The sequence below is a fragment of the Charadrius vociferus genome, unplaced genomic scaffold, assembly GCF_000708025.1.
Source record: "Charadrius vociferus isolate BGI_N301 unplaced genomic scaffold, ASM70802v2 scaffold147, whole genome shotgun sequence".
Lineage (NCBI taxonomy): Eukaryota > Metazoa > Chordata > Aves > Charadriiformes > Charadriidae > Charadrius > Charadrius vociferus.
In genome coordinates, this window is record NW_009649570.1 from 2137364 (window position 1) to 2158128 (window position 20765).

General features: G+C 43.2%; 1 protein-coding gene across 1 annotated transcript in view; it reads left to right on the plus strand.

The window, feature by feature from the left end:
• NABP1 (nucleic acid binding protein 1) overlaps window positions 1-4176 on the plus strand; it is a 10441-nt gene extending 6265 nt beyond the window's left edge. The window contains exons 3-6 of the mRNA XM_009890222.1: window positions 375-446; window positions 1879-1951; window positions 2223-2289; window positions 3856-4176. Of these exons, the coding sequence (XP_009888524.1) occupies window positions 375-446; window positions 1879-1951; window positions 2223-2289; window positions 3856-4040 (397 nt within the window). The 3' untranslated portion in view covers window positions 4041-4176. The remainder of the gene's footprint in view (window positions 1-374; window positions 447-1878; window positions 1952-2222; window positions 2290-3855) is intronic.
• Window positions 4177-20765: the final 16589 nt, after the last annotated feature.

Below are 20765 nucleotides of genomic sequence, written 5' to 3' on the forward strand. Positions count from 1 at the left end.
TGCTGAAAGCAGAACTGAGAGTTGTCAGTGAATGGTAACACAGATACTGCTTTTGGGCAAGATGCCATTCCTCTGCAGGAACAGTCATAAGGGCTGCTCCAGCCAAGGAGAGAGCATCCAGTCTCAAAATAATTGGCTGTTTTCCTGGAATTGCCAAAGGAGTCAGCTGAGCTTCCAGTACCTTTTGCTGGAAGTAAAACATGGGGATTTATGAAGTTTTAATGTGGTGAAGTTGGGGTCCCTGGGAATTTTTTTTTGTTCATTCATGTTGATATGTAATAGTTACTAACATAGCATGTTTCTACTTTCTTTTTCAACAGTGGTATTTCTCATTTACTAAGAGACATTGCTTTGCTTCTCCTTTCTTTGGCCAGGTACGCATCTCTGTGGAAAGGATGCCTGACACTTTATACAGGACGAGGGGGCGAGCTGCATAAAATTGGGGAGTAAGTATTGCGCATTTATACTTGCGGTGTTATGTACTGTACTCAGCAGAGCATCATGGTAAGTATAAGATGTGGTGTCTCTTAGTAAATGGAAGCTAGGACAGCAAAAGCCTGTTGATTGCTCATGGATAGGTACAGTACAGGTGTCTGTGGTGTAAGTTTTTACATGCTGTTGTGGTAATGAGCTCTGGCCCTCTCTGGATTCTAGGTATGTTGAGGAAAATTGTCTTCCATCATGGCACAGATCTCGGTTTTACCTAGAGGGGGGGAACTGTATAAATGACAAGGGACTTAATCTGCATTGCTTACCTAGGCCTGAGCTTGAATAACCACTTTATTTGGGTGGAAGCCTTCTATGTGTGTATCATGCTTTAGAGACAAGGAAGACAAAGGTAACTCCAGTGAATCATACCTAAACAGAAGCAAACCTCATTAAACCTTCTTTAAACTGCCCACAAACTGAGGTGGCGACTCCTCCTGACTAAGAACAAACATGAGTAACATACTTGACAAGCAACAGGGAAAAAATAGCAACATTTTCTGAGAAGAGCACTTCTATTGTGGCACAAAGGGTTGCGGTAGGACTTGTAGCCATCTGGGAAGCGGGGCTTGTGGGGTGGCCACCTCTTTTCTTGGGTGCTTCAAAAATGCCCAGTGTTTAGCTGGATTTTGGGAGGGATGATAGCAGATTTTCTTTGGTGCAAAGCCATCGCCTCCAAAGTATGATCCAGTGGGCTTACTCACCAGCAGGCTGCAGTGAGGTGAGTCCTCATCTGGGTTGTGCCTCCCTGCAGGAGGTGGGAGCTCCACTTCTGCTTAACCAGTCCAAGCTGCGTAGTGATCCAAATCTTTCTTCCACTCTGCCATAATACCCATGTGAGTTGGTGGGCCTATTCCACCATGGTCCCCTTGAGTGGAAAATGATGCTTTGAATTTCTCTCCCTGTTCTGGGCTGCTCTGTGCTATTATATTAATGAGGCACTCCATAGCATGGGAGCGTGTGGGAATGTTTAATGTTCCCTTAGAGATCTAATGCAGTCACAGTCTGGGAGCAGGCTGGGTGACTTTGTGCCTCGGGTGACCTTGTGAGTGGGTGCTGGACAAGATTGTGCAGCTGGAAGAGAGGTGAAGGGAGCCCTTTCATCACCTTTTGTTTTCTTCAGGCCAATTTACCTCCTAGAGTAAATGTGTACTTGCCTCTGCTTGACTGAAACACCCTCACCAGGGAGATGTGACAGCTTTGCCACAAGCCTATAAAGGAATCAAAGAGCCTTTTAATAGCTATGGATACTCTCTGAACAGTGGTGTCTAGATTAGTTACTTCTAGGTGATGGGATATGTCAAGAACATATGCTATTTAACTTGCAGAGTTGAGAACTCTGTTTAAAAAAAATGGCTTTAGAACTTCCTCATCATCCTAATTTCTCCCCAGGTTCTGCATGGTATACTCAGAAGTGCCAAACTTCAGTGAGCCCAACTCTGAACACGTCGGGCAGAACAAACTGGTATGTTAAACTTGTCTGAGGCTTCTGGCATAAAGTGCTCTTTGTTCTGAAAACTTCACACTAGGTTGTGATCAGATGTGATTCTTCTGGAAAAATGGACTTGAAGTGATGTATAGACAAAAATGAGCCAATAATTAAGAGTAGCAAATAAATTCCACATGGAGCCACTGTAAGAACACAGGAAAAAAAACAGCCCTTTTCGGTAAAAATGTGAAATTTCTCTCTCTGATCCATGTCTTGTCTCTTTTTTTTTTTTTACATTTCTCTGAAGGCACAGGGTGAACAGAATAATAGTTCTGCATCAAGTAATATGGGTTCTTGTACTTTCGGGCCACTGGGTAAGTTTTTTCATTTTGTGAAAGTGAAAGAAAGAAACATTTAATGGGAATAAAAAGTAATTTATCTTGCTAAGGGTTCTCCACTCTGGGGCACAAGTGTACTGCGCTCTAAAAAGTCTTTTAGACTGAGGCCTGAACCTGCAAGCGCACAAGCATGAACATTTCCTGAATAATGGTTTCAGGATTTCTTCCCTAGAAGAGGAAGAGATCAGTATATTCACGGTGCCTGTACCATGTAAAAATATGACTAATCCTAAATTGTTTTGATGCTTTCAAAGAGTTTTTGCAGCACTTGAAATTCTGTTTTTTAAACTACCTGAGATGTTAGCTTTAAAAATGAATGACTTTAATCTTGTCAGTCACCTTGGCTTTCCTGCCAGGTTAGCTCCCCAAAACAGAAGTGGTAGTAATCTGAATTCCAATATTTGACCTTGCTGGATCAATTTGTGATGTATTAAAATGTTGAATCTTAAATTAGAAAATGCTCCAAAGACTTTAGTGGGTGTAAGCTTAGAGGGAACCTTAGTTATGGCCTGCCTACATGATGCCCAGAGTTGGCACTTGGTGTTACAGAGCTAAGCTCTGCTGGTGGGTGATGGCAAACTGATCCATGACTTGCTGTTAAAAACCTCTGTGTCACTTCAATTCAGTGACTGTCTGCTTCCTTTTTAGCGACATGATTTTAATTTCTTTTACTTTACTTCTCTCATAAGTCCTTTGTGTTCCTGTAAACATAAATGATTCTGAGGAAAGAAGGGCAGTGCTTTCAGGCCAGTCTTTCCTCAGTGCTAGGGTGAGGCGAGTAGGCTTTCAGCCCAATTAGTGTGTAGGTATTTCCTTGGTGTTCCTGCTTTTGGGCAGTAGACAGCTGTTTTCACTGAGCTTGTAAATATGTTCTGAAACTTTTTATCTCTTCCTGCTTCTTGTGTGGTCTTTAAATGTAGTGATTTCCTTTTGTCTCTTCCTTCTCTCTCCATGATTCCTGTCATCATTCTGCCTTTTCAGCGCTGTTCCTCTTCCTACCAGCAAAACATAAGCAGTGATACTTATGAGGCTCAAGTTCATGAGAACTTGGTGCTAGCTGAGTTGCTTCCGTGGCTGGACTTCAAGGCAGCTTTTTATTTCTGTGTCTGGTAGTGGGGAATGGTGCAAGGAGCTTTGTGTAGCCTGCTTTTCTTTTGCTGGTTTCTCCTTGACTTCTGTTGCCCTGCTGTCTCTCTGGAACATCTTGGTGTGTGACCTACAAGCCAGTGCATGTTTCTGAAAGCACCAGTCTAGTTTCATGAGACTCCAGTCTCTCCTGGGCAAAGAATCAGCATGCAACTCTGTGACCCTTCTTGCTTTAGTTGAGAGGTGGGGGTACAGATGGAGGGAAGGTAGTTTGGGAGGGAGGAAAAAGGTACGCTGTGGTTTGAGGTCTTACAGCATGAGAGGGGCTTTACCTTCTGGTGCCTGGGGTTTGCTGGTTGCTGCAAACTCCATGCATTCCCTGTTGCTAAACTTCTGTAATGGAGCAGCGACTTCAGTCCATGGAACTTGTGATAACCTTTTTTTCTGTCTTTTTAGGAAATGGCTTACAAACTGGACCTGAATCAAGTGGATTCCCATTTACATATAATCACGGCCACACTTATGCAGGTAGTGGGAGAGGCAATGGACGAGGACCTGTAAATCCAGCACCAGCTAATAGCATTCAGCCTCTTCCTGCCGTCAGTAATGGGAGGGACCCACGCAGAGCCTTTAAAAGATGACTATGCCAAATGTGGTTGTACAGCTTGCTTAAACTCTACACTCTACTTGAACACTTATTGCACTTTTATTTATAGTTAACTGTGAACCAGTTCGTCCTTTACCGTTGGTTTTTTACCTTTTGGTCTATAGAGCAAACTTGATGTGATCTATTTCTTGTTTTGCTTAGGGAAGCACAGTAAGTCTTCCCCATAAATTAAGGGGAGAAGGTGCATATAAGAAAGTAAGAGGAATGGGTTGAAGAGTCTCAAAACTCAGTACCCTTTGCTAAATGGAAGAAAATTTCAGTTACATGTATGTATTTTTCTGTTTCTTTTGGTCAGCCATATAGCCTTAAAAGGTCTGTTATGTCCTGTGCGTGCATACGTTGACTTCCATTAGGGTTAATGGGAGTTTTTCGTATTGGAAGAGACATGAGGGGGGAAAAGCAAAGATGCTCTAGTGAACTAGGTGTCCTTGGAATGAATATAGCTTGTAAAAGCAATAAGTGTAAGGAAATGGTGGTGCCAGCACCTAGTGGTGCCTCCTAAATCAGAGAATGGATAACTCTGATGAAAGTTGAAAATATGGTGAGTGTCTTGAAGCTTAACTTCGGATTCCAAAACGGTGTACACTACTTTAAAGAAAAATTCTCCATAAATATCATTATCACTATCAAGGAAAGTGACACTGATTTTTTTTTTATTTTTTTCTTTGGATAGAAGCTTGGATATTCATTCTTGCTTTGCATGAAATAGCAGGAGAGGAGGATCTAAATTCAGACAGCATTGGAGAATATGCTGTTTGTAGCCATTCCTGGTGTAAACGCCCAAGGTTACTTTGCAGGACTCTGAATTTCCAGGAAAGAACTGTTGTCAAATGCTGCATTAACTATCTCTTCAATGAGGCTGCCTACTTCTCCTTCCTTCATTCACTTTTCCAAATGAATTATGTATTAGATGAAGCTGTATGTGTGGATTGCGGAGGTACTGGCCAAGCACACAGCTGCACTTCTGATGCTGCTAAGTGTTACTTCCTCTCTTTTATATGAAATACAAATTATCCCTTAAAGAACTTAACCCCCCCACCACCATCTCCTGGGGAAAATAGCTGTGGTTTTATTTCTGAGATCACAAATGCCTTGACTCTAGATAAGAGCCCAGTGCCATATTTCAGATCAGGTTCAAAAACAACTTGGAAGCTGAGGTGTCATACTGGATTCATCTGCTTAACTCCTCTTATAGCTGACCTCTTGAATAAAAAATTGCACTAACCATTTCAAAAACAAATCTTAACTTTCTTTCTGTCAAGCCATAAAAACTTCATTACAAAAGGCTATTCCTGAATTGTGAGTTGTCTCTGTGGTTGTTCATGTTAACTGAAGCTACTACTATGTCACTGATGTTTACAAGTTATTTACATTTGATCCTTCTCCTTTGGTACTCTGTTATGTTGAACTTTGCTTCTAATTGGCAAAAGTTCTTTGCTTAGTCTGAAATACTGAACTCTTTTTAAATGCAAGCAGCACCAACAGCAAACTTCTGAAGGGAGGTTTGGAGAGACCTGTGTGCCCAGACACCTGAGGGCTGTTTGCCTCTGGTCTGGTAAAGTGCTATCCTGATACTTGCTTCCACTCTGGTCTGGTAAAGTGCTATCCTGATACTTGCTTCCAGGTGGAACCAGTGAAACTTGTCTTGGACACAAGAGGGTGGCATGCCTCATGAGATCACCCACGGGTGCTGTTACAGAAGAACAGTGCTAATTGATGAACCAGAAAGCACGCAATGACTTCTGGGGAAATGGTGTAAGGAGGTGACATATAACTCAGGGACTTTAAATTGCTTACTTATTTAAATAAGTCATGTGTAGTCTAGATGCATGGACAACCTCTTGTGCACTGTTGCATTATGACATTTGATATGCTTGTGAGAAGGAAGCCAAGAAGACTTCTAAACCTGTGAAGTATGACATGTTCCAGAGGTAAATGAGATGTAAGTATGGTGTGAGAGCTGTGCTTTCCACTAGTAGCTGTAAAGGTGGCAAGTGAACAGTGCAAGTGACAGCGTGGTGGGGACTTCATACTCATTGGGGTATGTCTGCCATGGATCTCAAATCCTGGTGGTCTTGGCTTCTCTACAGCATAAAGGAGGTTGAAACAGGGGGGAACTGTGTGTTAGTGTGTGCTGAGGTGCCTGATGTGTGTAGCTCTATGCATTTGAGCTTTTATTAAGCTAATAAACAAAATACTTGTTCACAAATTCCAAATAAAAAGTAAGATGATTACTGCTGATAAGTGGCATAAGATTTTTTACTTCTTTGCAGGGGAAATCTGTGCCCTGAAAAGTCACATGGACTTAAAGTAAATAATCATAGTAATTTTTCAAGATCTGATCTTCCAGTGAACCTAAGACAAAGCTGTTTCCCTCAGAGGTATCAGTGTCAAGATAGCGAGTTCTCAGCTTGCAGAGGAATCTGGGAGCCTGTCTTACATCTGTTTGGATCATACTACCTTGGTGTATGGAGAGACAGAGATACGCATTTCTCTATGTAAACAAGCAGTTGTCACAAATTACTCTGACACTATAAGGCAGTTCCTGGGTGCCCAGTGGTTAGGACATTAGGGAGTCTCTTTACAGATGTCTTTCCAAGATATTAAAGGTAAGGCTGCAGTTAGGGTAGTCACATTCTAGATAATACAGATTGCCAAAGGCCCGGGGCGGGGGGGCGAATCTGGAAGGTGTCACGTGTCCAGACACAAAGTGCACAGTGCTGAAGTGCAGCTGGGTAGTCCTCAGGCACTTGAGTCACAAGATGCCCAGCTTTCATCACCCCACAACAGCGGATCGCCTCTTGCCCACCCTAACAAAAGGACTGATGGCAGACTGCAGCAATGTGGCAGCGGAGAGAGTTTTTCTGTATGTCTGCTGCAGTCCTCCATGTGTTCCTTCTCTGTCCTTGGCAGTAATCTTTCACCTTGATTCCCAAAAGTGGAAAAGCAGTCCTGTACTGTGAAATACTGTTCTAACTTTGGATCCCTGGTAGGGTTATGCACTCCCATGTCCACAGTGAAAATAGGAAGGTGCTGCAAGAACAAATGCAACTGCTGGACCAAGGCATGTCATCCATGATCTACTTTCACAACTCAATTAATTAGCTTTGGCCTTAACTTAAAACTGGCAGGTTGCAGTCCTGTGCATGGCAATAGTGCAGCTCCTCAGCATCACACAAACTCCAGTAAGGGTATCTGCAGCTAGTGCTGCTTCTGTGGAGCTGCTACAGGTGCCATGAAACATCTTTTCTACATCAGTGCAGTCTCTGCACAGATGACACCCTTAGCAGCGTTGCAGGGGTGTCAGCCAAGTTCTGTTAGTGTGTGCATTTGGGCACAGGGGAGCGTTTAGTAGACAAATGCTGTTCCCTGTAGCCCACTGGGGCCTGACGTTTTTCAAAGATGTTAATGATTGTGTTTTGTTCATGGCCTGGCTGTGCTATGGTCATCCTCTGCACCTCATGTCCACACCCCCAAAACAAAGGATCCTTTTCTGTTTGACAAGGCAGTTTTCATCAGCAGCTCTCTAAGTGCTTTGTTAGGACTTGGGAATTAGTAAAAGCAATGGGGGTTTGAGTGATTCTGGGGAAGTTTCCTGGGCTGCTTCGTGGCCTGTGTCTGCTCAGCTGCCAGGTCGTTCCCCCGCTTCTCTCAGATGTCTGTAGATTTGCCCTTTCAGACATGCTGTTTATTCTTAACCCTTGAGCCAAGCAATTATTTGCCCTGCCAAGTGTGGTCTCTAGCAGTGCTTTCGAGGGGGATCCAGGGAGGTCTCTTGCTTTCTCCCTGCCACTCTTGCTGGTGGCTAGCTCTTCAGCTGGAGTTGGTCGATTTGGGGAGTTTCCTCTTAGTCCAGCACCAGCACACGTCACTGAGGAGGTTGCAGGTCTGTGACTCCCTGTCCCGGCTCTCATGGGGCTCTGTTAATGACTGCAGCAGAGCTAATGATGGCTGTGCCTGGGCCAGACGCTCCCCCAGCCATGCAATGCTGCAGGGTGAGCTTGGCCCTTGCTGCTGGGGAGCATGGGGAACCCTGGCCAGCCTAGGTTGGGTGGGCTGCTTGGGGTGGCCTGGAGCATCCCCCAAAGGTGGGTTCTCCAGTAACCCCAGTCCCTCCGCACTGCAGGCGGAGTGAGGGCCATGGTGGTCCAGGGCTGTGCGTGGGTTCCAGAGGTGCCAGGCCCCACAACGTACCTGCTCTGGGCTGCTGCCCTCACTTGACCATTTGCAGGGGCCTGTGGCCCCTACCAGAACAAGAGCAGGTGCTGTGTTTGGGAAGCTCAAAGGGGCTCTGCCTGCCTCAGTGGCTTGAGTGGTACTTCAGCCACTGCTGGTGATGCTCAGTGTCCCCAGTGCCTTCTCTGTTTTGCGTGGGGGGGAGATGGTTGCTTAGGACTACGGAAACACCCGGACCTTACAGGGCTGCATGCCTGGCTGATTTAACAGCCCCTTTGCTGGTGTGATTTTGTTTGCTGCTGCATCATTAGGGAAATTGGAGCTGGCTGAAGGAGGGAACCACTCACTGGGACATGGCTTCAATTTAAACAAAAAAAGAAAAAAAAAGAAAAAGCTGTTGCGTGCCACTGGAAGACACATACCAAACCAGGGGCAGTTGCCTGAAAACCAAGATTGATGTTTTCAGCAAAGCCTTTCAGGAATTCATTCAGAAATGCACTTTCTGACTTCAGTCTTAATCATGCTACTCATTCCCTTACTCCTGATTCCACAGAATTTGAAATTGTTATGGCTCTTTATAAGGATTATGCTTTTTAATCTGTTCTGTGATGGACATTTGTGTGTGTGTGTGTATATAACACGTATAAACATACACAGCATCTTGTAATTTGCATGGAAAAAAGCCCCTAAACAAGCTGGTGACTAAAGTACAGAGGATGGAGTTCAAAGGGATTAAAAAAAAGTTTGGAAGTGACTAAGGGAGAACGCTTAAGGACTTCATTTAGCTTTTAAATTTCTCTAAAATGATGATTTTTTTTCTCAGGAAGAAAGCAATGCAGTTATAAGAGCTTCATCTAAAATTGCCCTTCCACACCACCACCCCCCACCCCCGCCGCCCCCAGCTGATAAAAACTGTCCAGATTTTTACATTTCCTAGGGAACAAGATCAGGGAAAACGTAAAACATCAGGATTTATCTCAGAAAAGAAAATTCTTGTGCTGTAGATGTACCTTTAGAGCTAAATGCTTCCTTACTATACAAGTTTAAATGGGATGGTATCTGCTCTGCAGAGTAGAGAACTGAAAGCAGTACAGTCACTGCAGGGTTGACTAGCTGCTATGTTAGATAAATTGGCATATAAAGGACAAAATTGGCTTACTACGTCATTAACTGAGACTCCACAGGAGTGTACTTGTATGTTGCAGGGTATCAGCAGAGCCCTCTATCACGCTTTCTTCAGGTTCATGGCCAGAGAGTGCCTGTAAAGTACTGAACAACTAATTGGGAAATTTGGAACCATACTTGCCCAGCTCTGCTGTGTGCCCCATGAGGATGGCAGGGAGATCCCACCGACTTCAAGCGTGATTTGGATTGGGTCCTCTGCAGGCAGTAGGTTCTCATTGGCAAAACCAGGACAAGGTGGTAGGGTAGATCTATTAGATGCTAAATTCATAATTTATGAAGACACTGAATGCTGTGGAAAAGCTGAAAGTTACGGCCAATGTGTAGATTTTACTAAATCAGGAGACATTTAAAAATATATATTCCTAAACTCAGATTCTTTACAGTTATGTATTTGGGTTTGCTCTTTTTCCAGAGGTGCCAAGTGCTGCAGTTCTATGCCCAAAACTGCAAGCAATCCACCAGTTGTGGAGAGCTCATGGCTATGACCGGGAGAGGCTGCCGCTTCCCCAGCCCTGCCCAATGGTGCTGCTTCGAGAAGTGCTTTTGTGCTGTAGTGGCACAGCTCCGGCTCTCGCGGTGATGGGTCCCAATGCAGGGTCCGTGGGTAGCTGTATGGCACACTAGCAGGTTGGGCAAGACTGTCCCTTCCACCCCAGCACCACTTACTGGTGCCTCTGAGGGCACGGGTGGAAAGCTGTGGCTTTAGACACAGCAACACCAGCTACACGCTGGGCACAGCGGTCCAGCGGCATAAAAACTGCTTGTGCAGCATCTGGAGGTGAAGGTTCCTTTTTTTTTTTTTTTTTCTTGAAGAAAAGGAAAAAAAACACATCCTGGCAGGTGGAAGTGCAGCCATTAGCAACTGATCTGTTAGAGCTGGTGCTTCTGCTCCCATCAGGTCCTGCTGTGTGTTCCCACCAGGGCAGGTGCCGGGGGATGCTCCAAATCAGGATAGCTGGAGGATGCCAGGGCCAGGTCTGTAGCAGAAGGGCTGGTGGGGCCCTGAAGGGCTCTGGCTGGTGGCTTCTGGTACATGTGTCGTGGGTAAATTTTTAAAATGGTTGGACAAATACCTGTCGGGAGTGGCTTGGGGAGTGGGGAGTTGATTCTGGTGTGGGACAAGCATGAAGATGCATTAAATGATCGTCTGTAGCCTTTTCCACCATTATTTTCCATGATTTATGCATTAGCTTAATTTTTGTAATTTCCTCCTTCCTAGGTTGATTAATACTAAATTTAATTTTCCGTAATCAACTTGAGCATGTAACTTGGAGAGATGAGGTTTAGGCTGATTGCGGTAAAAATCTGCCTATCCTGTCTAGCTTGAATAAAGAAAACTATTTTTAGCTCTAAATTATGCAATATTTTTATGGAGCTCTGCAGCCTACTTATATTTAACCTTTGAATGGAGTGCTCTATTTTTTCAGATCACCTAATGCAAACTTTGTAAATGGGTTTTTTAATTATGAGAAACCCACCTGCATGCCATCAACCAAATTATTAGCAAGGCAGAGAAGGATAACCAATAGTGCTGTCAGACTTCGGCTGAATATGAAAAATGTTTAAATGCCAAGAACAGAAGTTGCCAAGAAATAACTTTAAACACCAGGTGCTAGAGGAACAAATTAATATGACTTATGTTATTTTTAGCAATAGTGAGTTGAGGTCTGATGCAGATAGACATTTCTATGTGCAGCGGCAGCGCTTGGCTATGTAATAAGTCTGACAAAACCAACACAACCGTCTCTTAAAAGAAAAGATCTAATTTAGTTTAAAAAAGCCCTAGGTAGCGGGGGGAAGAGAACTTGATCTACTCTCTACTGTTTGTAAGACTCCGGTGAGCTGTTCTCACGCTGTTGCTTATCAGAGCTGTCTGTGATGTGGTTTGGGATGACCTTGAAGCAAGAAACTCCTGTGCAAAAGCCACTCTCGAAAGCCTTTCGCTGGTACGCGCAATCTAGTTTCATTTTGGTTATGCTTTACTGCTGGCAGGGCCCATTGCTAGGGACAGTGAATCTAAACATTCTTGCTGAGCTTATTTTCCCCAGCAGTGCTGGGAATCAGAGGTAATTTCTAGAGGAAGTGAGACCCAAAACATCAGTAAGTCAGTACCATGAAGCCAATAAGAAGGATGTGTCAACTTGGGAAAACTGCTGCAATAGCCTCCCGTAGCTGTTTTAGCAAAGTGTATTTGCAGAAGCCTTCTGTGCAACTTCATCAGTGTTGTAGCTGAAGGCATGAGTTACAAAAATCCAGGTCTTTCTAGTAGATGCAAATTTCTGGAAGCCACATTGGAAAAAAGGTGCGTTGATAATGGTCGCACTGTTGGATATCTGGTGACCATCAGAGAAAACCTGGTAGTAGATCTGTAATTACCTTGTGGTTTGGGGGATGTGTTTCAGCAGTCTATTCTCACTGCGCTAATTCTGAAATTTTTTGGGTACTATGAGCAAATAGATCCTTCTATGGCTGTGGCTATTTTGATGTCCAAATCTGGTAAGCTGCAGTTGTTATCACAGGCTACTTCTTCAGTCCGGACGTGAAGGTGGCCACTTAGGAATTAACTTAAGGTTAATGTGTACAGTGATTTGGGTGATGTGCATAGCCTGTGATCAGAAGTAACAGCCTGTCAGAGAGCCCTGGCTGTCAGCAGGGTGCTCTGTCGGTGATCCATGTGAGGTGGTCTCCCTGGGACTGTATGTTTAGGTACTGCAGGTGTTTCCTCTTCCTCCAAAAATGTTTGGTTCACTCCAGCCCAGGACGTGTGGACTTGGGTTGGGTTTTTTTCTTGATTCAGGTAAACTTGAAAGGTCCCCGCTGTGCAGCTTTGTGTTTTCTCTGACTGCCCTCTCTTTTACCTGTTCTGAGAAAGTCTTCGCTAGCGGCCAAGGAGGGGGCTCACCTGCTGTCCTGCTGAGCCTTCCCTTGTCCGCTGCTCCCCATGCCGTTTGATTCCTTGCACTGCTGCCAATACTCAGCTTCTTCAATGAGATTCTGATTTGTCTCTAACGTTATTACTCATTGGGTGTTTGACAGGTCTGTCTCTTATTATTTCTGCTTGTTCCGGCTCATTTCTGTATTACCAAAGCAATTTGCAGGCCTGCCCAATTAGAGGCCCTGTTGCCCTCCCCAGGTAGGTATGACATTGCCTGCCCTCCAGGATAACAGCGATCCTCCTGCAGTCCCATTGATCGAATCCTCCGAGGCTGGAGAAAGCATTTCATGCATCATCGTAACAAGTTGTTCACAACTCCCTGTGCGCTGGGCTTCAAATTCAGCCTTTCAAAAGACTTTGATAAAGAAGAAAGGATCATTTTTTTCCTGACTGCTGCAAATGAAAAAGCTTTTCACTTGGGAGTCGTGGGTCATATTTATGGAAATGGGGAGAGCACTTGCAATATTTATGGCGGTTACAGAAGCGATTGAATCTATCTTTTATTGATATGTATTTACATGCCCACAAAAATCTTATTGCACAGTAGTTGAGAGAACTTTATTTAGATTTAGTATTTTGAAGTAATTTTTTAGTGCTTCTTTATTATCCATGGAGTGGGAGATTCAATATTTCAAGTAGGACTGTCACCAAACAGCCGGAGGTTTTTAAAAGATTTTTATTTTACATAAAGATAAATGTTGAAGCCACATTTTTCAGAGGCACCATCTGTTCCATGTTGACCTTAATTTTCTGGATGAGTGCTTTTCTTCAAACGTTTTAAGTCTTCTCTACATTTCATTTGGTTGGGAGTGTTTAGGTTATTTGTTGAACAGGAAATCAGATATTCAGAATGCAAACACACCATTACATTGCAAATTATTCCCTTTGTATAATTTAGCAAACTGCTTTGTAAATACTCTGCAGACTTGCTGGGGTAGCTCTGCGTCTCTGACATCTGCCGGGACGGCCCTCTGTGGAACTGGATGTCTTCTGAATGTCACCGTCATGCCTTGCACCAGGAGATGGGGTATAGGACACTGAGTGAGAACTGTGAAGTGCCCTTTTAATGAGGGACAAGGGTAGGATAAGGGTTTCTGGCCTTGGAAGGATTTGGTCTTTAGGCTGTCCAGACAACAATACCTGACCCTACTAAAATGGAGTCACTAAAATAGCTGTATGTCTACATATACATCGTTCCCACAGGGCAATACCTCCATGTCTTCCTTCAAATTCTTCTTGCTCTCTTTCTTGGCTGAAATAGGCTTCTAGATGATTTTTGCCTTCCTTTGCCTCCAGCCTTTCTTCATGGCTTGTCTGAGCCCCTGCGGCTCCGGCGTTTCAGCTGTTTGTTCCCCTGCCACCTTCAAGGGCTTTCAAGATCTCCAGCCTCTCTGCTCCTTCTGTCCTGTATCAGCTTCACAGGCTCAGCACCCTCCCCCATCCCAAGCTCAGCTGCTCCCTTGTCAGCCCCATAGGAGCTTCTTGGCACTGCCTGACGCTGTCCCTTCCTGGGACCTGCAGCTAAGACCTGTATAGGCATATGTTATATGTCCTCTATTGATAACGTGGTTGATCTGGGCTAACGCTGACCTTCAGCAGCAACCGTTTTAGTGACAAAATGTACTCTTGGCAGGGATGGTAATGTCTTCGTGGTTTTGGATTGCAAGTGGGATTGTAATCCTGCCATTACATTTCTTTTCATCACATAGTAGATCTTTTTGCCCCTCCTGTGCTGCAATGTTTGTAGCCTAATGCAGAAGGGATATTGAGACTTTTTTCGCCTCAGAATATGCATTTGGAAATAAAACTAATAATGTGGTAAGAAAAAGTGATACACATTAATTTTTTTGTGTGCTTCAAGAAAATCCCAGAGGGGAATACTGTAAGGACTGCACTCTTTTGAATTAACCATCTGGTTTCTTTACAGCTCTACTATACAAGTGCCTAGCAAAGCCCACTTCAATGAGATGCCAAGATGTGGAGGGAAAGCGCCGAACAAATGACAAAATAGCTGCTTAAACCAAGGCTGTGGTGTTTCCAAATACAAGTGCCCAGAGTCTGTCTCACCAGGCTGGCTGGGTTTGGAAATACCTATTGCTACACCAAGTTTTGAGGGAAGTGATGGGGTGGGCGGGAGGCAGGGAAGAGGAGCGGCTGCTGGGCTTGTGGCTCGCACTAGTGGCTCTTTGCCATCCAGAAAAACATGTAGTGCTCTGCTGCTGGATAGTTAGAGGGTTCTTGGATATTCGCATGGTATGTACTATGGCTGGGACCCCATGGAACAAAAGGCATCATGCGGCTGCGGCGAAGGAGGCAGTGGGTCAGATCGCCTGCTGTCTTTCCTCCCCACCGTGCCCAGGGAATCAGGACTCTTCACTGGGAAGTGGGGACATCAGTCTCTTGTTTTTAACTCCAGGCTAGCTCAAGGTATTTTAAAGGGATCTTTTTCTAATCTGTGCTATACAGTAATTAAATTAAATATAGAGTGGGTAAGTTTTGTCTCTCCTGGTTATCTCTAGTATCTAGATTTATATCTCTGTATGCAAGGACAGGGGTGATTAGTACTGGAGAAAACAAAGTCTGCTTTCCCTCTACCACCAAAACAAATGTTTTTCTGCTTTCTGAAAAAGCACCGAGTCTTGCAAATGGAAAATAAGAGTGATTTGGGTTGTTTTGGTCTTGTTTTGAGGCAGTGATTTATAAAATAATTCGAATTGCATATCTGCAAATGGGCGAAGGGCAACTCATCAGGAAGAACTACAGCATCACACCTGTCCCCTGTGTCTGCAGGATGATGGGCTCTTTCAGAAGGCAAGATGTCTGGCTTAACTGCCGGAAGGTCAGCTTTTAATTATTACTGTAATTAATCTGATGTTTATCTTTTTTTTTTTTTTAAATCTACTCAGCAGTGACAGAAGGAAGAAACCCATTAAAAGCAGGACTCTTCAGCAGAGCAGGGCTCTCCCAGGGGTGGGGGGTTGGGTGAGGGCTCAGAAATAGCACACTGAGCTGACAGCAGCGTTTAGGACTTCAAATGCCACTCTAGGCCAGCTTGAAACCTTCTAGCTATCAAAAAGTTGGACTGTGTATTTGATGTGGAAGTCTTGGGCTAGAGAGTAGCATCCCAGTGTAGTAACTGGTGGCAAGGAGCTGACTTCAGGGGGTTCCCATTCAAGGGCCCCAAACAAAATCTGAACATCCCATGACTGAGCCTGAATTTGCAGTAAGAGGCTATTGGAGACTATGGCAGCAGAGGGGTAAGTGAATGAACAACAGCTGTGTCCTTTTCAAAACAGCTCTACATTAAAAACAGTATGTCTTTATCTTCAGCAGAAAAATGTTTAGTTTTACAAGACAAAAATACATTTGTTTCCATGCATCTGCCTTTCTACAGCTGCTTAAGGAAACACCTAACTTTGGTAGCATAATTGCAGAATAATCCTTTTAAAATCTCATGATGTATGTTTGTCGTGTTTCTGTGGATAGTTCCACAGTTAGGCCTTGAACAAAAAATTCTTTTGAGACAAAACAACTAACTTTTATGTGATTTAAAGAAGGCATTCCACAAATACTGCCTGTGCTTTGATATGGTCATATCTGCACCGCGTGAGTAAGTGTATTAAAGATGACCAAAAGTATTCTGACCTGCTGGGCTGCGAGTTAAATATGAAGTCACTGTCAAACTATTTGGAAGACTACAACTTTGTTTCTTAAGTTGAAAGGAGAGGGTTGAAAGCTAAATGCTTATCCACGGGAATGCCTGAACCACCACCACCACATGATTTTAGATGTCAAAAAAAAAAGTCCTGTAAATCTGTGGGGCTAAGGGGGGAATCTGCTTTCCACTGGCACATAGGATAGGTCACCACTTACAATAACAAAAGCAAATCCATCCACCAAAACCTTCAAACCTGGCATCACCCTCCCCAAAATCTGTGCTCACTTTTCATTGCTTGTACTTTTATGTTTGTATTGTGGTGAAATCCAATGCCCTGCCGCCCGTTTAATTTTTGAGGGAGACCGCTGTGCAGTCTGTCTCGTGTGGTGAGACTGCGATGTGGAAAAATCTAACAGAAAACTGGCAGGTCAAATGGGGAAGAGGTACAGATGTTGCTTTTGTTTGTCAGGGTGAAACAAGGTGTTAAATAATGGGAGGTTTTGTGTGTTGCTTGAATTTGATACATATAACCAGGCATAACCACACAGTGCAGATCAGGAAGATGGACTGATAGGCAAGTGGGTAGCTGAAGGTGATCGGTGGGAGGGCCTCACAGGGAGGTTATTAAGGGCTGTAGAGAAGGGGAACGCAAGCTAATTGTTTTGATTCGCCTGGTCTGCACCAAGAAAGGAAATCTTCTCCTCTGCTGATCCAGTCATGGCCCTGCCGCCTTGCTTGCAGCGCTCCTGATGAGAAAATGAAGCCTCTGACTGTAATGTGCCATGCAGTGCTGGCTGCCTGGGTCTCACCTGTGGGCTAGTAAAGCTCTGCCTTGGCAGGTGCTCTCGTCTCTCCCAAAGGGCCGTAGTTGCTCTCCTCGCTGGACTGGGGTGGCGTGGGGCTCCCAGGGCTTCCACTACTCAGTGAAAATCCAAGCTTCAAAATAACTACACAATGTTTGGAAGAGGGTGGCCAAAGGAACAGGAAGGTTGGTTTCCTGACCTTCTGAGAACTGTTTTCATATTCACTTCTCACAGCAAAGAATTAAAATTGCTATTTTGTTTGAATCCATAGCTTCTGTAAAGCATGCTCCCCTCTAAGGAAATTACCACAAACCCAAATGTTCAAAAGCTGAGCATCATTTTCCCTTATTAGAGCATGCTATTATCCCATGTAATCTCTGGATTATAACTAATTAATGTAGCTACACCTAATTATTGAGTTAGCTACAGGTGAGAAGGAGCTTACTTTTAATGAGATTTTTGTTTGATGGAAATTAATGGATTCTCCAAATGGCATGTTCTTTCATCCAGAATTATTTACCAAGAATTGGATATCATAGTGACGTATGTTGTTTTGTTTTCTTTTCCCAAATATAATGCAAAAGGTAATGTGTGGTAACTTGATTGACTGCTCAGAAGCAAAGAGTGCTGTTTGAGGAGAGGCTTTGAGTGATGACTTGTCTTTTACCAAGATTCCCAAATGTAAGAAACTGGGAGTGCGGACAATAGTGCAGAGATATTTGTGCTTTGGTAGCAGTGATGTGACCGAGGGTGGCAATAAAGTCACTGCTTCAAACTGGGCATCTGGAAGAGATGTAGTGCATTAAAAACCCCCTAGAATAGCGTACAGGTACAGCTTGTGAGCAGCCCCTAAATGATGTTAAATCACTGCACAGGTGATTCTGATCTAGAGCAGGCTTGTGCTGCTGTGCCATAAACCATTTTCTCCCTCACCTAGCTGGCATTAGTATTTGGAATATTTTAACCAAAATCTGAAAGAGAAAAGGATGTCCCTTTTGCTGGCCTCAGTGAGATCAGAGAGTGATACACTCTAACATTGGTGTCACAACTTGAAGGCAAATATAGCCTTACATATTATTTATTGGTTCATCCAAATGCAGATAAATAATTTTCCCACTTATTATGGAAATAAGATTGTTTACTTACCATCTGGTTATTATGCATTATTTCCTTTTTCTCCCCTCACCCCCAAGATAAAATGAAGATCTTTTGATTAGCAGCTACAGTAAAATGTGACTGATTTATTTGTGAGAATTGCTGTTTGCCAAGTACGTTGCTGTAGCAAAAGTACTGTTTGTTATGACATTGTACTGAGTCACTTGTTGAAGCTATTCGAGGGAGAGAATTTAGTTAAAGAAACTGTAACAGGATGTTCATTTTATTTCAGTACTTGTAATCCTGAGTCATCTCTGATAGCTGATGAAATACAGCAACTCACATTTTAGACAGGGCTTCTTTTAACAGAATTTGGTGATCCTGTAATTTGATAGAGGGTGGAAAAATACACAGAGCTGATTTTATGCAGAGAGGTTTATTTTAGTTGTTGCTCTCTGCTGAAGCACTCTTAAACTTTGCACATCTGTGGCACTTTACCGTGTCTCTAAATATTTTGTCATTCAGGTGAAACAAGAGCTGATGTGTAGATAGCACAGGGCTTTGCAGGTATTGCATCTGCCTCAAGTATGTGGGTTCTGGCTGCGGAGGTGAGCTAGGCTGCTTCTTGGTTCATCATGTTGACTGCCTCACAGTTTGCTTCCACTGCAAAACCAGGAATTCCAGAGGTGTTCGATTGTGTGCATGTGAAGTAAGGAAGCAAAGGGAAAGTTATTTCTTGTCTAAGAGGTTGAATTCAAACATTAAGTGAAAGTTTGGATATAATTTTATGCAAGCCTGTTCATCTGCGGGAGTGTGATTATTCAGGCGACTATCAAAGTAGTATGAACCATCAAATGTGTATTATTATTATTTCCTGTATGAATTTATTTATGATGGTAAGATCCTGAAGTTGAGTGTATTTCATCTTAGGAGCACAGAGACCTTTCAAAATAATTTGCGTGTATCGCTTCAGCTTCACTTCGGGGTAGCAGGCAGCAAATCTTTAAAAGCACACAGTACTTATGGGCAGAAAATAAAGAATATTGACTCTATTTAAAGCTGTGGGAAGAATTTATATTGGAAGAATGTCATTATTAGATTTGGAATTTGACCAGGATGCACGATACTGCTTTAGCTGACGGAAAATACTATAGGGTGAACATTGGTCAGAGGATATAAGGAAGTAGTTTCACTTTTAATTTGGATATGTGCATGTTCAGTAGGGCAGTTAATGTTCTTGGTACCAAGGTGACAGTTTGGCTGGGAAAGCAAAAGGATATCCCTCATCTTGTGCAGTTGTCGGTTTTCTTTTGGGATCCTGCGGATCCAGCATAGGCAGGTTTGGCCTGGCACTGGAATGGCAGTGTCCTGCCAAAGCCTGTCCAAAGGCTTCTCCTTTCACCCCTTCACTTCTGGACATTTCCAGGCAATGTTTGTGACCAGGCAGCAGGGCAGCTAAGAAGGCTCCTTCACCCTTTCATAGGGAAGCACAATGAATACAGTGAACATAGGTAAAACCATACATTTAAATTAGCTGCAGACAAGTAGTGAAATACATTCATCCCTTCTGGCAGTGTTCCTAATTTATATTTAAAGCAATATGAATTTCATGAGCATTTTAAAAAATCATATTTTAAATTCAATTTGCTGTCAACCCGTTTGATGTTTTGTGTAAAGTCATTTCCCGTAAACAGGTTACTGAATATCAAAAGACTTGTCTCATACATAATTTTTGGAAATAAATAATATTATAATAAAGATGAGAATCTGGCCCTCATGTGAGTCAGCAAGCACTTTCTGGATCGCTGCAGTTCTTTGGTGCTTGCTTTATCACAGTCAAGGGAGTGTCCTAAACAAGGAACATTCAAGAAACAGTCAACAATAATAATATTGTTTTCTAGGCTACAGTAGGTTATTCTGCAATTAACTATTGATATATAATATATGAAGAAAGACATCAGTGTATTTTTTTTCCAAATATCAAAAAGAGAGTTGGAAGAAAATGGATTAAAATACCTCAAATCTGACAGACCTTTCAAGTTGCAGAGCTCATGCAGAGTAATGGACTGGGTAATATTAATAGATATGTTGAAAAGCTAGGACATGTTTGTTAAAAACTGTTGAAGAAATAACTGCTGTATTTCCTTGTCATGGGATTCTTACCTGTGGTTGGAGATTGCTGTCACTTGGCAGATGCTGTGCTCTGTAAAAGTGAGCATCAAAGCTGGTATGAAGCTGAATCCTTTGCAAAAAGAAACAAATTGGCCTCTGGATGCCACCAATTTCTCTTCCAAGTGGTGAATAATGTACCCTGGGTGTAAGCATATAATGTAAAAGTAAGCTGCTTGGGCTTTCTCGAAGATTTGATAGATTCCTGTCATAGTAGATCAGGCCAGTAAGGTTGAAATAGCTTTTTATTCATTCATTTATTTATTCACATATTTGAACAAGCTCTGTTGTGAAAGTGGGCTTCTCCCTCTGTCTTTGAAACCTGCCAGAAAAAGTCGTTTCTAAATATTTAACCTCTTGCATTGTAGTTGCATGTGGTGCATCAATATAACATAAATGCCGAAATCATCTCTGTTATATTAAAGCTCATTAGGGGCAACTGGATGTTGCACTGGGTAGGACCGAACTCGACTTTTGGCTTTCTCCAGCAAACTGCCTCCTAATTGGTACGGGTTTGAAGCAGTTTTACACCTTAACAAAATTCAAAGCCAAACCAAAATCCCAAGCTCCCGAATTTTCCCAGAACAATGTTTTTTTCCCAGTTGCTGATTGCCCTGGAAGGATTTTTGTGTTATTTCAATTAGGGAAGGAAGCTCCACCTAATTGCTAAGCCCTAAT